Source organism: Gossypium hirsutum, chromosome A13 (assembly GCF_007990345.1).
Source record: "Gossypium hirsutum isolate 1008001.06 chromosome A13, Gossypium_hirsutum_v2.1, whole genome shotgun sequence".
NCBI lineage: Eukaryota > Viridiplantae > Streptophyta > Magnoliopsida > Malvales > Malvaceae > Gossypium > Gossypium hirsutum.
In genome coordinates, this window is record NC_053436.1 from 76454319 (window position 1) to 76472389 (window position 18071).

At 31.9% G+C, this 18071-nt stretch overlaps 1 protein-coding gene across 3 annotated transcripts; it reads left to right on the forward strand.

Moving 5' to 3' along the window:
• The first annotated feature begins 3610 nt into the window (after positions 1-3610).
• On the forward strand, positions 3611-8706 carry LOC107893648 (uncharacterized). 3 transcript variants are annotated; one of them, XM_016818698.2, is made up of 4 exons: positions 3613-3758; positions 5020-5862; positions 6045-7824; positions 7918-8706. In XM_016818698.2, exons 2-4 carry the CDS (start codon positions 5020-5022, stop codon positions 8220-8222), a joined length of 2928 nt encoding a protein of 975 aa, XP_016674187.1. In that variant the 5' UTR covers positions 3613-3758; the 3' UTR covers positions 8223-8706. The 3 variants fall into 3 exon arrangements, with proteins under 3 accessions (XP_016674185.1, XP_016674187.1, XP_016674186.1); XM_016818697.2 differs by adding an exon at positions 4815-4844 and having other exon boundaries at positions 3625-3758; positions 6045-8706; XM_016818696.2 differs by having other exon boundaries at positions 3611-3758; positions 6045-8706.
• The last annotated feature ends 9365 nt before the right edge of the window (positions 8707-18071 follow it).

The following is an 18071-nucleotide window of genomic DNA, read 5'->3' on the forward strand; positions in this document are numbered from 1 at the left end:
AAAAAATGATTGGAAATTATTTTTCATTGGAAAAGGATAATCAACAAGGAAATATTGATATTAAATAAAGTAACTTTGAGGTTATTTCTAATTAAATTTTTATTTAATTTTATTTATACAATATAATATAATTATTTGATATGCCTTTGGTAGAGTTTTTTTAATTCAACAAGTATCCCTATCAATAAATTATATCATTAGTCATTAAATCATACGAAAGTTTTCATTTTGGTTTTTTAATTAAAAAATTATAAATTGGTTACTAACAGTTTCAATTTTTTCATCCAACTATTAAGTGGTTAACGGTAGTACTTTTTTAGTTGGTATAATAACAATTATAATACTCAATTTTTATACTTTTTGTCAATTTAACCTTTATTCTATAAAAAATAATAAAAAATTAAAATCCTTTTTAAAAATTTAAGAAATTTTATAAAAAATTATATAAAGGTAGATAAAAATGATATAAAGAGATAAAGTTAGAGAAAATGAGGGAAAATTATTTTTAAACATTCCAAATTTCCTATCTGTATTATCTATATAGAAATATTTAATACTTATTCTTTAAAAGAACATAGAAAAATAGAAACATTAAGTAAAATGGTTAGTTCTCTATTTTCTTTATCTTTTTCTTTTTTAATAATTGAGGGAGAGGAATATGGTTACTTGGGATCAAACCCAAACTCTCATCCCTATAATGTAATGTTTTTGTCACTAGATTAAGAGGTTGTTGGCACCTCTTTTGTTTCTTGACATAGCTTTATTGTTATAAGAGAAGACAAAATTCAGAAAATAATTTATTTTTACAACTTGAATTTTGAAAATAATTTAAATGAATTGAATCTGAAAAAAAAATTTTGGTATATTTTGCATTTTTAGTTAAAAAAAAAGGCATTAGAGTCAATTTCACAAACCTTGATAATATCAATTTTGGATGTTCTTCAAATAGCAAGGAATTTGACTTGAACATATTACTAATTTAGTTTTGAGAAATACCGAAGAAGCATGTAATAATTTAATTTTTTTTATTTCGTTCTGTTTTTAAATTTTCTTTATTTCCCTTACATATTAGTTCTTCAACAACTACACATTCGAGATCTTATTTTTCTAGAATTTTTATTTTTAAATAATTTTGAGTTTTAGGGTCAAATTGACAAAAACTATAAAAGTTGAGGACTAAAATTATTATTATACCAAATAAAAAGTTCCATTGTTAGCCATTATGAGTTTGAATGGGCGGCGAGGTGCAGTGCGGTTCGTTTAGCTTACTTTTTGTCTTGTGCTATAGTATCTAATCTTACCACCGCCATTGTTTTTATACTAACCACAAGTAAATGTACCGCCCATCCAAAATCACCCTTAATAATCGAGTAAATTTTTTTTTGAAAACGTTAGTAACCAAGTTGTAGCTTTTTAGTTAACTGATCAAACAGAAAATTTACCCATAATTAAATGACTAATAATATAGTTTATCGTATATATTATTTAAAATAAAATTTTCTTATTGAAAAAATTCCAGACGAAAGAGTTTATAGTGTAACAAGTGAGAAACTTAATTAACACAAGTGAGAAACTTAATTAACTGACACATCAAAATTTTGTAATATTAAAATGAAAATTAAGACACACTATTAATGATACTAAATAATATTTTCATCTATTTTTAGAATTAGTTTAATTTTATTATTTAAATTTGAAATCAATTCTATTAGATATATTTGCATTATTGATATCTCATTATTAGTGACTACTTTTATAATTTGTAAGTTTTTAATATTTGGTGTAACAATTTATTACTTCTGTAAAAATTTTAATTTCCCTTAGAACCAAAATCATTCTAATGTCAATAATAAATGTAAAAAAATTGAAAATAAACATATGTTATTGTGTTTTGATTTTTGATTTATATTATTTGTGAAATGTTATAAACTTTTAAATATTTTTTAAAAATAATTAAAAATAATTCAATTAGTACATACTACCAACTCATAAATCATATGGGTAAAAAAAAACTATTATATATTCGTTATATTACACTGTATATGTGCTTTTTTAGGAAACTTCTACACATGGAGGCTTTAATATTATTTTATGATTTCAACTATGATGATTTACTTTTGAAACATATTATTTTAATTTTAAAATAAAATATTTTAATAAATATAATAAACATGTGCATGTATATACGACATGTGTATACAAATTAAATAAATGAGATATGTAACAATTTTGAAATATATTCGTAAAAAGTTTTGTGATTTTACCGATTGGGTTGAGTTTTAGATACATTTTTTTTAGTTTATACAATATATTGAATAAAAACAATTTTTATAATTTAGTTAGCTCCATTAATTACAATAATTTAACTACTTAAGTTATGTTAAAAGCTCAAATTTCTATAGGATCTATCCTAATCAATTAGAACATCCCTTAAAAGTTTGAGAATATATACACCTACTTCTTAATAACCTTTCTTATTTTTATTCTTTCACCTAATTATATTACATAATAATTTATTTCACCTTTCAATTTTTTTATAAAAAATTATTTTAATATTCTATTCGTTTCTTCGCCTTTTTAAATTATTGAACTTATATTATTTGTCAAATCATCTCGAAAATAAAAGAAAAAAATTAATGGTTGCTAACGTGACAATCTACGTGTGTGCCACGTTAACAATTAATTAAATTTTAAAATATTATAAAATATTAAAATAATATTTTATTATTTTTTAATTTTAAAAAATTAATTAATTTAAAGGTTAAAAAAGAAAATATTAAATGAAAAATCTTTTTTTAGTTGAAAGATGAAATAAACCATTATTTCTTCTTCAAAACTATTTAACTATATTTCTTTTTTGTGTTTGGAAAATTTTAAGTTCTTAAAATTTGAATAACGCTTATTTGTTTTATATAAATTAATTGAGTTAAATCCAAATTTAAATAGAATACATTTATAAAACATTATAATATCGAATTATTAGAAAAAACAAATTCAACCCACATTTCTAGAAAATAGCTTAAAATTTATATTTTATTAATTTATTTTTAGTATAATAATTTATTTGACATTCTAATTTTATAGAAAAAATTATTTTAACTTTTTATTTAATTTTTTTTATCTTTTTAACCCTTAAATTTGTGTTTTTTTGTCAAATCACTCAAGATAGATGAAAAATTTAATTTTTGTCAATTTTGCTGATGTAGCATACACTTGAATTACCATGTGATAACATTTTAACATTTAATTAATTTTTAAAAATTTTAAAAAATAAAAAATTACTTTTAAAAATTAAAAATCATTAAAATTAAAATTATTAAAAATATAAAATTATAATTTTTAAAAATTTTTAAAAATTAATTAAATGCTAACATCTCATCTACGTGACAATTCACATGTATGCTGCGTTAGAAAAGTTAGTTCATTTAGAGGTAATTTGATAAGAAATATATGTTTAAGGGTTCAAATAGATAAAAAATTAAATATAAGGCTAAAATAAATTTTTTATAAAGTTGGAAGGTTAAAAAAGTTATTATACCTTTATTTTTTTTAAAATACGATTTATTTATTATATATATGTATGTATATTTTCACTGCTAATAAAAGCTTTGTAAGGACAAAGAACACTTCTTTACCTCGTTCACCCTCTCTCCTTTATATATACCAACACACACTATACAAACAAATACTCTCTGGATTTCTTCTCTTTTCTCCACTCCATGTGAAACAAAACAAAGCCTAATATCTCTTCGACCCAGGTATCATCTTCCACTCTTCAATCTCTTTTTATATATACAGTTCTTGAGATTTTAGTGTCAAAACTCAAAGACCAAGTGCTGCTTCTTTTTGTTTAGTTTTCCTGTTTATGTTGGTGTTATTTTTCGATGGATATAAACGTTTTGATTGGAAATAGCTACGAATCAATGCAAAACATAACTACCCATTTCCTTAGCTTCCTTCTTTCACATTTAATTTTAACGTTTCAGAACTTTTCTTCTTCCCTGGGGAAGGTTAAGTTTATCATTTTAAATCTCCCTTCTTTTTTCTCGTTTACTCTCTCTTTTTGGTTCTTAAATTTCGTTTCTTTTTTCCTTTGTTCTTGTTATTTGTTCCTTTAACCACCTTTTTTGTCAACAAGTTAATGTTTTTAGATATAGGATCATATCAGAATTTTACTTATGATTGTTGGGTTCTTGTATTTACCTTGGATGTTATCGTTTTTTTTTTACTGTGATCTTTTATGTTAGTTCAGATTTTCTTTTTCACTATGTAAATGTTTTCTTTGGTATGACTTGTTGTTTTAGTTGCTTTCCTGTTTCTGAATCAGCTTTGAATGGTGATTTTTTTGTATAAAAAGAAGATCTGGGGTTGTTGATCCTGTTATTAGCTGTTGTTCTTTGATGTTATCAACAGTTTTTATGTGTTTCTCTAATGTGAGATTCTTCAGGTTTTTGTTTGTGTTTCCCTATATCTGCATTTGTTTTGGTGATTGATTAATGCATGTTCATGTTGCAATATAGGAATGGAGGAAAAGAATGGGATTTCTCTTTCTATAGTGTATAATAAATGGTATTTGGATTGGCTGTTTCTCTTTGAGCATGATCTTTGCTGTACTATGTTGAGCATTTCCCCCAAGATAAAATCTTTAAGCTGCTTGAATCCCTAATGATTTCGTTTTTCTTTGTTGTTGGCAGAGTGCAAAATGATTCATCAGCTATGAATCCCTTTGTTTGAACTGTTTCTCAAATAATGTCTATTGGATGACTATCCTTTAATGCTTTGATTAAATTCACTAATTTAGCTTTCTTTGACAGGCATTCGTTCATTTTGCAACCTGAATACTGGTCTGTGTTGCCATTTTCTGTGTCTCACAGTTTAAATTTCTCACTGGCTTGTAATCTGTAATGAGTGTACTTGAGCACATAATATGTTCGTGGAATATTTTCCCATGTCATATTTTTAGCTGTTTTCTATCAAGTATGTTTCACCCTTATTTTCTAACTAGTATTCTTTTCGCAGATGGAAACTGTTAAGTTGGACCCTAGCTGCAACCTCCCTGAAGAAACATCTCCCAAGCTGTTGCTTCCCCCTGATTCTCCTGATATAATTGATATTTTTGGGGATCCACAATTAAGTCCAAGAGTTGGAAACAAATACCAGGTGGAAATTCCTCCCATGATAACAGGAACGGAGCATCTTTGGCTTTTGATGGACCCTGTTGACTCAGAAGGCATTCCCTATCTTGCCCATTCCTTTTTATTAGGCTTACCTCTCCCTGTCATGTGGACACATGAAGATATCGGTTTCGAGGATGAAGACAAAGGTGGTTTAAGTAAGCCTTATCATGGAACTAAGGTGGATGAGCCTGTTAAATCTCGGAAGTGCCGAGAGGGCCAGAATTCCAAGAGGAAGGAAAATTTTGAACCAAGTGCTGAAGAGTCCGGTGCTAGGTTGGACAATGAAAAAGAACCAAATTTGGACAACCTTGAATGTGGAATGACAAGTAAAACTAACAAGCTTCGACTGTTAGAAGGTAAAAGCTCTTGTCTAGTTCCTGGTGCAGCAGGTGATTCCTGGAGCAATGCAGACATGGATGGTTTTCTTCTTGGTTTATATATATTTGGGAAGGATTTTGCTCAAATAAAACGGTTCATCGAGAACAAGGGCATGGGGGATATATTGTCATTTTACTATGGGGCATTTTATAGGTCTGACGGATATCGCAGATGGTCAGATGGCCAAAAGAGAAGTCGTCGAAAAAATGTATATGGACGGAAAATCTTTACTGGTTGGAGACAACAGGAATTACTATCTCGTTTGCTTACCCATGTCCCAGATGAATCACAAAGTAATTTGCTTGAGGTAAACCTGATTTATCGCTTGGAGGAGAAGCTCACAAGTGAATTACAAAACAATCTTCTATTTATATGTGGCACTTAACGTGTTTTGCTGTTTATTTATGTGGGACATTGTTTTTTCTATGTTAGCTTTTTGATATGTTTTACTAGGAATATAAGCTTCACTAACTCATCGTCTATTGGCAGGTATCTAAGTCATTTTTGGAAGGTAAAACTTCGCTTGAAAATTATATCTGCCACTTGAAGACTAGTGTTGGCATATCTGCACTTGTAGAAGCTGTAGGTATCGGTAAAGGGAAGGCAGATCTTACAGGCCTGGCCATGGAACCTCCAAGGACAACTCAAGTTTCTGCTGAAATACCATCTGGGAAGGCTTGCTCATCTCTTACATCTGGAGACATCATCAGATATTTAACTGGAGGCTTTCGACTGAGCAAAGCTCGATGCAATGACATCTTTTGGGAAGCTGTTTGGCCACGTTTGCTTGCACGAGGGTGGCACTCTGAGCAACCCAAGAATCAATGCTCTGTTGGTTCCAAACATTATCTAGTTTTCCTTATGCCTGGAGTGAAGAAGTTCTCGAGAAGAAAACTTGTTAAAGGGAATCACTACTTTGATTCTGTTAGTGATGTTTTGAGCAAAGTTGCATCTGAACCAACACTTATCGAGCTTGATTCTGAAGGAAATTGTATGAGCAGATGCAATGAAGAAAATGTGTGCATTCCAGGGGAGTTATCGGATCAAGATGATCCTGCCTATCATAAGCCTCATTATCTCAAGCCTCGAGTCTCTATGTACAGTTCAAAGCATATGAAGTTCACAGTTGTTGATTCCAGTTTGGTCCATGGAGGGAAAGCATCCAAGATGAGAGAATTGAGATATTCACCAATTGATTTGATGTTTACTTCAAAACTGATTCACAAGGATACTCGAGACTCACGGCAGGTAAATGCTAATCATATGCTCTCAAAAGGTGACAAGTGTGGTACTAATGCTCACCATTGTGAGGGCATAATCACTAGCTCTACTGCACACCACATTAAATTTACCATTGTGGATACCAGTTTGCTCCATGGAGGGAAATCATCTGGGGTGAGAGAACTCAGATATTTACCGGTTCAGTTTGAAATTTCTTCTAAAATTAATAATTTTTCGGGAGGAAATGAAGAAAAATCAAGTGATGGTTCTTCGGATGAGGTTGAGCGAAAAAATGCTGACAAACTATCAAATCATGGTCCAATTGCTGCTGATAAAAAACCTAATAGTAAGCCAGTTGCTGCTGCTAATGTAATGAAAGGAGAAGGTAAATATGGAAATGACATTTCAAATCAAAATCTGAAGAACTCGTGTCATGCAGACCAGAGTTTGTTGATTCATCAAGACAAGAAGACCGATACATCAGAAGATGCCAGGTCTAAGAGGATAATAAAGCACCATTTCAGTCGAAGAGCTAAATCAGTTCCTTCTATTAGTTTGGTTCCCTCGGAAAAACGAAGGAAATTAACTTCTTGTACTAATAAAGAGGCAAGCTGCCTTACCGAGAATTTAGCTGCTATATCAATTAATTTAGCTTCTCCAATGAAACGGCAAAGATTAGCCGCTTATGTTAAGATGGAGGGAACTGATCTTGCTGAGAATATCTGTAGCAATCCAGTTAATTTAGTTTCTCCCATAAAGAGACAGAGACTAAATGCTTGTACTAAGACAGAGGAAAGAAATCCTACTGAGAAGTTTTCTGCTGGAATTAGTGAACAAACAGGGGTATGTCGTGCCTTAGATTCTCAAGATGAAGGCAGCAATAATGTTCTCCACGTGAGTCATTTTCAGGAGAAAGTACCGTTTCTTAGCTCTTCAGCTAAAGGTAATCCAGAATTCACAGCGACTTCTCAGGAGAGTAATGAGAAGCTTCCATACTTGTCATCAATTGGTTCAAACCAACCTCCATTTCCACCTGACGCTCGGAATGGTGAGCCAGGAACCTTGGAAGCTGATGGTGGCCAGATCATCATTGTGAATAATTATGCTGATTTGTTGAAAACTACTCCTAATGTTTGTGCAGAAGAGCAGCAAGTTGTGAATCCCCGGAGGCAAAGCAAAAGAAGCAGACCGTTGACCACTAGAGTGTTGGAATCTCTTGAGAGTGGGTTCTTCAACGTGAAGAAGATGCCAAAAGTGAGAGATGTGCAAGCACAAGCAATCCAATTTTCAAGTCCTTCCCGAAAGGCACGTAGTAGAGTCAAACCAACATCAAAGCATGTGAATCTTACTGTTACAACTGCAGATGCAAAGGAAGGAAAAGACCGAGATGGTGCATTTATCTGTTCTAAAGATGTTATGACCCAACCTCCTCAAGTGGCTCGCTAGTATTTTGCAATCTTCATGGTTGGACAGCATCACATGAAGCTCTTATCAACGACAAACTGATGTATTCATTTATGGATATTCTTCCAGTCCATCTCTGATGGATGCCTCAAACATCGTTGATATAGGAGGGGTTGACCAGTGATCCAATTTCCTTTATTCTTCCATGTCTCTCCCTCAGAACACTGAAACATCAGCTTTTGTTTTATTATTATCATTAGAAGCCATTTCTAGACATTCGGTTGCATTGGTAAACCGATAAAGAGTCAAGGAGGAGGTAACACTAAACAAAGCATGCACCAGTACAAGTTGGGGAAGATTTTCTGAAACTTCTGTTCATCTCCTGCACTACCCATTTACATCATTGAAGACTCCTTTAACAGCTTGTGAATGTAGCATTTCATGGTATTTTTCTCCTCCCCTCATGAATTATCAAACCTGTTTCAAGGGTGCATCTTTAATCAAAATCATGGTTTATTTTAGTTTATTAACTTCCTGCAACTAGAATTAACACCGGTCAATATGATGTGTTTGTGGTTGATCAAAGTTTCTTTCTAGTGTTTGGCTTTCCAACAGCTTTATGCTTGAATTAGCACTGACCAATGTGAATGTGCATGTTTTACTTGAATCAATGATCATAATCCACAATTTTTTTAATTCTAATTTAATTCAGTTGATTATGTAAATTATTCTTATAAAGTGACCCTGACATCCTATTGGTTTAAGATTTAGATAAATTAAAAAAGATTTTTTCCTTCTCGTACTAACAATTGTCGGTTTTTATTGAAGAGAGATTTACTTTTCTACTGAAAGTAAGGTAAATAATATTTGATTATGTGTTTGACTTGAATTTGTTTGAGTTTACACTTGAAGCAGTTTGTGGTACAATATAGCGGAGAAGATCGTTTGGTTGAAAGTCGGAAACAATAATGATTTGTCTAGTAGAAAACACAAGTGCGATTTTGGTAAAGGAGTTATTGCTATAAATATTATAAACTGGCTCGATTTTAAAAAATTTTAATTTTTTGCTATGCAAAAATACTATTTTTGTAACACTTCTTGCACAACTGATCTTTAGGTTCGAGCTATAGGATGTCATATCCGTTGTCAGAGCAATTATTGTCAAATATTTAACAAACAAATCATTCAAACATCCAATCATAACATCAATAGGTTAACATCATGATATACAATCTTTTTCAAGTCTCAATTGAGCTTATGAAAGCTCTTTTGTAGGCCCAAGCATGAAATAGGATTAATTTGCAAAATTTTCAAAATTTCAGATCAAGTATCGATACCATTACCTAGTGATTGTCTCTCGATGTGCGAACGTTGGGAGTGTAAATTACTGCAAAAATAAAAGATAAGAATTAAGTGTAGTTTCTACAAGCGAACATGTCAAATTGTAATATAGTTAATTTACATCGAAACACTTGGTAAGTATTCCAAGGATTGTACTTAAGGGATTGCAAACTAGACAAAATTACTATTAAATTAATTATCGAAAATAAATACTGCTCTAATCAAGTCAAGAATTAGCAGTTCGGAATTTAAAAATAAAATTAATTAAATTAAACTAACAACTAACCTAGTTAAGTTATCAAATTTTCCTATTCCTAATTTCGACTATACGAGCTCCTTAGACTAGAATCAATTGAAACCCTGATTATTAACTAAGTCGATAATTACCCTTAATTTAAATATTTACTATCCTTAGTTAGGAATACTTTTTAGGTCTCATCTTCACTAAGGATTACCACTTAAAGATACCCTTTCGGTCTCATCTGTCTAGATATCTACTAGTGTCATCAATCCTAATATACTCTGTCCTCTTGAATAAATACTTAATATTAAATAACTATTTACTCCATCAATTAATTAACAAAACAACCAAATCATGCGAGATAAGTATGAAGCACAAAATAAATTCTAATATTTATACAAATATTCAATTATTAAAATTAATGAAAGAAATATAAATAGAAGAATAAGGAAAAGAAAATGCTCATGAATTTATTGATGAAACAACACGGTTCCGGAACAATCTTCACTCGCAATTGTCTAATCCGGAATAGAAATCTTTCGATTAAGCGAACATAATAAAACTAAACTAAAACTGCAAACTAAATCAAAAGTATGAAAAAACTGTATGGAAAGCTCCCTAATCTCCTGCCTTGAGTTGCTATAAATAGATTACATGTATTATAACCTAATTAGGTCAAGTAAAGGTTGAATAACAAGTTAATTAATGTTGTGCGGACAAAAACACCCTTGTAGTAATTTTTGGCTTCATCGAACTGATGTCTCAACACTTGGTATAAATGTTGAAAAACTAAACATCGAATGGGACTTCTGTTGGCTCAAAGTTAGGTGTTACGACACTAAAGTCGTCCCTTGTGCTCCTTGGCCTAAAACGGTGTTCTACACGCTCTATTAACCTATTAGTCTTCCCTTAGGCTCGGGTTGGCTTAACGGGTCATAAAACATATAAAAACACTTATTTTGTTGAACTTAAACATAAAATACTAAAACGGAAAACTACTAAAAACGTAATCAAATTACTCAAAAACAAACTTATTAAGTGTTGAAAAGAACATAATTTTCTACAACAAATTGTGGCAAATTACCTGAAAACAAGCTTAGTACCTAAAAACAAATTGGGGCAAATTGTGGCAAATTACTAAAACGAAAAACTACTAGAAAGAAAATCGAATTACCTGAAAACAAGCTTATTAAGTGCTAGAAAGAACCTAGTTTTCCACAACACATTGTGACAGATCACCTGGTATCGATACCAATTTGAGCTTCGATATTTAGAAAAATTAATTTAAAACCAATTGTATTGATACTGGCTATAAAATATCAGTACCTTATTCAAGGTATCGACACCTTACCCCTTGTATCGATACCATTTTAAGGTTTAATGTTTTAAAAATTAAAGAAAAATTGCTAGAGAATCGATACCTTTGCTTAGGTATCGATACCCCAAAGGTAAAGTCTGCATTTCGGTACCTATTTCATGCCAACTTAACTAATAGCACATTTGGTGCATATATAAACCTTACCTACACAAAGCATACCAAATGCATGCTAAAACATGACATTTAACTAATTCCAATTATCCGATCCAATATGCCATAAATTGACACCAAATCCAACTAATTCAAATTATTTAAACTCAGCCTAATAAATCATACCCTTTAATGTTCCATACCATTATATGCCATACCAATTTATCATGAGAATTTTTCATTCAAATACCATAATTATAGTTTATTACCTTACCAAACATAACCTAATCACATTACCGAAAACATACCATTTCATGTAGGCATTAACTTTACCACATTAAAGGTTTCAAGCTATACCAACAATCAAGAATCAACAAATATATAACACCTATATACATGCCACAAAATTGAGTTTTGAAACGATTAAAATACTATTGACCCAATAACGAGATAGTGTGAGCTTCTCGAAGATCTGCTTGACACGTTTCGCAAGACGTCAATCTACAGGGAAAGGAAAAATAACAGGGTAAGCATACTGAATGCTTAGTAAGTTCATAGGCATTTGATGGCCACAAAACTAACTATAAATACGACAAAGGCAAGTGCACCTATCGAACAATAGTATAGCTATGGTGAGTAGGGAATATCGTATCCACGAGGATTAAAAGTACTAGTAATTACCGTCTTTTTATTATTTAGCCGACAAATTGAAGTGATTGTTTTTAATCTAGATTTACTACTCTAATTTAACTAAGAATGCAACAAAAAAATGAAATAGGAAAATAATCGAAGATAACCAATGAGATAGACAATACCTAGAAAAGAATCCACCTAAACTTCACCTATTAGTATGAATCTGAATTGAACGATTTATTCACTTCTTCTTTGATCCATAGAAATCCCTAAATTATGTTAATTTCTCTTTCGAGAGTAAGAATAACTGACTTTAGGTTGATTAATTGAAATCTCTTTCTAATTAAGACCCTTATTGTCGCATTAACTCGATCTATGGATTCCTCTATTAGATTTGACCGTAATCCGATAGATTTATGTCATTCTATTTTTAGGATTGCATGCAACTCCAATCAATTATGCTGGATCTACTATTAAATAGGGATTTTGCTCCACTGAAATAAGCACATTAAACATGAATTAATAACTCAGAAATATTAAAAAAAGAAATAAGTATACATAATTGAGAACAAGAATCAAGTATTTATCACGTAAATTAGAAATCAAATATTAAGATTCATCATAGGTTTCATCCTCCCTAGGTATCTAGGGAATTTAGTTTATAATCCTGAATAGAAACATCTCAAAGTTAGGATAACTACAAGACATAAAGAAACTCAATAAAACTTCGAAAGAAATTAAATGGAGATCTTCGATCTTGAGGGAGATCTGCTTCCGAGTTGATTCCGATGGTGTTCTTCGAGTGTTTTATTCAATCTTCTCTGATTTCTCCCTTTGGTCTTCTTTTAATTGGTATTTATAGACTTTAGAATGTTCAAAAAGCCTAAAAATTGGGGTTTTTCACGTACTTGGGAAGCAAGGTGTAAAATCGACACGAGCGCATGGGCGTGTGGCTAGCCTATGTGGATATGCCCAGGTTGTGTGGATCCTAAAAATAGCTCTATTTGTTCAATTTTGGCTCATTTTTAACTCTTTTTGCTCCAAATGCTCTCTCAAGTATTGAAACATGAATTTAAAGGATTAGAAGCATCAAATTCACTAATTTGCATAATTAATTATCCAAAAACGCATTAAGAATGAGATTAAAATATGTTACTTTTATAGTTTATCAGCATTTAACAACAACTTACCTCAAGTTATGATTTCAATTTTGCCTAACATGGAAACCACATATCAATAAGGTGAGTTCAACATTTATCATATTATTTAGTAATTCAAACTTATAACATTTCAATTCACTTATTCCATAAACATTTAATTAGTTCACTATTATATCCATATCATTCCACTTATTTATCAACAATACATCCAGTTTAAATTTAATTTTAATCACTATTTTGTTTCATTTTTCAAATTCTGAGTCGAGTTCATTGATTCGTCACATTTCCATACTAGCCCTCTGGGCTCGTATAATAGGTTCACATAATCTTTCACAGGCTATCAATATTCATATATCGCAGTATGTATTTTTATCATCAAATCACAATATCAACTCAACTCAAATATCATTTATCCAATTTGCATTTTATACCCCTATTAACTTGACACGAACTCAAACAAATACACGAATCCAACCAACACACTAATTTGGCACCTAGTGTGTCACGCTCGATTTCCTTTAAACCTAAAAATTAGGAATTTAAGGGTCAAATTGAAAAGAGACCATAAACTGGTGGTCTCTACTGAAAGGCTAGGAAATGATAGTAACTGACATTGGACAGGGTTGAGAACTAAGCCTAATTCGGTTAGATTAGAACCAACCAATCTCTCAGTGGGAGACACAATGATTATCAATGGGTGAATTTTACACTGTTGAAGACCATGCAAGAAGGGTTATAAATAGCTTAGAGGTGATTTCCAGTAGAGGATTCATATCAATTCTGTTTCATTTTCTTCCCTTTAATCATCTTCTTCGTTGCTCTGAAGACAAGACGATTATGAGAAGCTATGCATGGGGCAAAAACTAAGAGGTCTAAGTTAAAAAAATAAAGAATCCAATAAGCTGGTAAGGTCTTAAATCCTTTAGTGTACGTAAGATTTAGGAACTAAAGTTAAGGGTTTCAAGAACCATTTTAGGAATTCTGTATGTTTCTGGGAAATTGAGGTTGTTAAAAAAATATACTGAGTTTAACCCATGATTTGGTTGCATGCTTAGTTGCTAGGAGAATGAAAACTCTAGAGTTCGGAAGTTGGTGAGGAAAAAAGAGTATCAGGAAAGTTTCTGCACTCCAACCCTAGAAAGACTAAGTACATTTAAAAGCATATAAAAATATGAGTGTCCTCCATTCAAATTTAGTGTACATGAATTAACTATGATTCCATGGTATTACATCTGTGAAATACATGTAATGCATGTAAGGGAAACATTCCTAGGATTAGATGAAGTTAGGAAGGGAAAATGGGTGATTCTGTTAGATATCACCATACGATTTTACAGTGTGCACCCGTGAGGTGCGAAGCTATGGGCATTGTGGAGGAGACATTGCAGTGTTAGAGCATCAATGTTAGGAACGGTGAAATAGAGGAATGGATGATATGTAACAGAGAAGTAAATAGAAAGATCAGGCGAGGCCATGATTCATTATATGCCTAAAATGAGTAAGACCATAGTTGAAAGATGTTATGGCATCATGATAAAAATGAGTAAGATCATAGCTGAAAAATGCTAGAGCATCATATGAAAGCACGCTAGAACGATAAATAGGATTAAGAACATAGCTAAAAAATGCTATGACATCCTTTGGTAGTCCATCGTGACAGTAAATGTGAGGTTATATTGTGTAAGACCATAGCTGAAAGACGCTACGACATCATAGATAATCATGTGAGACACTAAACATGGGATAGTTTGCCAGGATAGTAAACACGAGAATTGCGAGGTGTAAGACCATAGCTCGGTTATGGAAACCAATGGAGTCCATTGAGACACTAAACACAGAATAGTCTGGTGGGACAGTAAACATGGGTGGTCAATCAAAATGGAAATAGTGGGAACTTTTGCAAACAAGGAAAATAGGTCAGAAAGAAAATGGAAGTATGTGCATGCATTAGTTAACCAGCAATTCGAAGGAATTTGCCAATAAAAGGAAATATAAAGTGGGGAAAAACTGCTAGAATAATAGTTGTTAAAGCCAATAGAGCATACGGTTGGTAACCCAACATCAATAGTCATGGAAGTTAACACACTAGCGGTGCTTGATGTATGGGTGAACAAAGATGGTTTAATCGAGGGTCGTAGATAAGGATCTGCTACCAAAAAAATGCCAGAAGATGCTCAGAGAAACCCTATATAGTACTGTTTTGTCATGAGAATGCAAGTTAATTTATAAGGAAATGATGGGTTAGTTAGAACCCATTGACAAAGAATGATACACATGATAATAGATATGTCTATCAAGACTATTCCTCTTCAAGGGGAAACCATTGAGGAAGTATTAGCTAAATAACTAGTTAGGTGGGGATGCCGAATAAAAGAGAAACTGTGAACCTATATAGCCACTTAATGATAGTTGACCGAGTATTAAAGGTTGAAACGGTCCACAGTTGGCAGATATATCACACTTTTGAGCATAGTAGCTCAAACAAGGTGGATTACAAAGAAGATATCCAACAATCATTTGTTGCGAATGGGACTTATTCTGCCAGAATGGTTGGAAATCTTCTAGGTATACCAAAGGACGGGATGATAGCAAGCCTATCAAAGCTAGGATAATATAAAGAGTTAGCCACAGATTAATCAGATTTGGAATGATCGCTAAAGGAAAAATACCCAAGGGCAACTAGAAGGGTAGACCGTAGGGCTACCTAATAAGGACGTGGTGGAAAGAAGATTTTCCACTCTAGGAATAAACGAAAGAAGAAATACAAGGTAAGGACGGAGTCCACAAAAATGGTGAGATGTCTGAAGAATTGTTGAGGTTAGTTGTGGGTTGATAAGTTTACCCAAGTGTAATTTGTTTAACGAACTGTCCACAAACAAATATGAGTGAAAATAAAATCAGAGTCGTTAAGATGGGATTAAGTGGTTTTTCACACACAAGCAGGGAGTTAGTGGTATTTTAGTTTCTTTCTATTTAAACCTCTAGGAGATGTGGTCTAATTTCGAGTATTATAGAGACTCACTAAGTTCATCTGTACTTACAAAAGTATGGCTTGTGTTTTGCAAGATTTGCGGAATAAGGGACTTGAGGAGTGACAAAGCCAGACAGTGGTAGATCGAGGGGTGATCATTAGCTTGGTGTCATGCACATAGGAAGGGGTACTGTTAGGAACTTTGCCATGGAGTGACTATATTGTAATTATTTAAATCCCTTATAGTCCAGATTTCGGAAGGTGAAATTTTTCTTTTAAAATAATGTCATTGTTGTAAGTTTTATAAAAGGTAATACAATTTGATTTTAAATAGGGATTTCTAATCAAGTACACGAATTCAATTTGGTTGTGACACACCTTACCTGGATTTGGAAAATAAGTTGGGAATGAGTGTTGCAAGTTAAATGGTATCAGAGCACGATTTAGCCCATCCTGTATGTAACACCTTATACTTGGCTTGGTCGCCAAGCCCGAATATCAGGATGCCACACCATCGTCCCATCTCACAAAAAAAAGCTCATTCTAAAAGAAAAGTCTTTCATATTATCATATGCAAAAGTTACGAGTCAATCTTACTTTAATCATTCTTAATTCATACTAAACGTACATCAAATAGTCTTATAAATATAATTAAACATGCATAGGGTTCATTTAGCAAAATTTCAAAACAAGTCACGTAGGTATCGATATTGGAACGTAGGTATCGATATTTCCCTTAAGTGATATCGATATCGCTTGGAAAATCGATATGAAAATTGCTTGCTGTTTCTCGTTTAAAAGGAAAAGTCACGAAAATTATTGGTACCTTTCGAAAAGTATTGATAATTTTACCCCGAGTCTCGATACTCGTGATAGGGTATCGATACCAATTTACGATTCTGACTTCTTGCACATTTCAAAATCATAGAGGTATCATGTTTAAAATACGAATATCGATACTTCTGCTCTAGACTAGAAAAATACAACATCTTTAAGCATATAAGTCATTCCAACTTGTACTAATTCATCATGTTATCATATCATCATCAAATAAACATCAATATGACCATAATAATAGTCTCAAACATCGAAATTAAGTCCAAGTAATAATCAACATATTATGAAACAAACCTTATAATCCTAAGAATGAATAGACTATGGAAACATCCAAAAACATCATGAAAAATACCAATAAACATCTACCACATTGCCTTACTCCCCAAATGTAAACAAATAATCAATAACACCTAAAGAAAAATAGTAACGGACTTGCTTGGATCACCCTTCAGAACCACACTGCTTACACCGACACTTAACTACTCTGCAAGGGTTTAAAAGGAGTGGGTGAGCTTAACAAGCTCAGTGAATGCCTAGAACAACTACCATGCAACCAATTCATCAAGCATTAACGAAACAATCATATAGCACAACCTCAACAATTCTAACTATAGTGTCATATTATACTTATTCGTGCATTATTTACTAGTTCATTTACATGGTAATCATATTCACTTATAAGCATATATCACATTACACATATAATCACATAAAATTTAAGCATATATCACAATACTCATGTAATCACATAACATTCAAGCATATATCACAATACTTATATAATCACATAATATTCAAGCATATATCACAATACTCAAAGACATGTTTATAGATAAATTGACACTTGAGCTATGAAACATAAAAGCGAGCTCTATCATCTCTCATTGAATACATGGATCTCCAACACACCACATAGACTCATAAAGTCAAACATATCCCAAAAGTGAAGCATAAAACTAACACTCTCTTTATTTCCTCTCACATGTGTAACACCCCTAACCCGTATCTGTCGTCGAAATAGGGTCATGAGGTATTACTGAACAAAAGCACTACTCTGAACATTCACACAAGTCATATTCATATATGTAAATGAATGTCTAATTAATTGTTAATCATGAAATTATTAATACATAATACATAAAAAAATTACAAATCATATAATGAACATGTTAATGATATTTGAATATCTAATAAACATGAATCATTTTTATGTCATATTTCTATACATGTATAAATTTAA

What these genes read in the sequence shown, in the direction of transcription:
- LOC107893648 (XM_016818696.2), top strand. Translation starts at nt 5,020, where the DNA reads ATGGAAACTGTTAAGTTGGACCCTAGCTGCAACCTCCCTGAAGAAACA. An exon ending in CACAAAGTAATTTGCTTGAG is followed by an intron (nt 5,863 to 6,044) that starts GTAAACCTGATT and finishes GTCTATTGGCAG; the next exon opens with GTATCTAAGTCATTTTTGGA.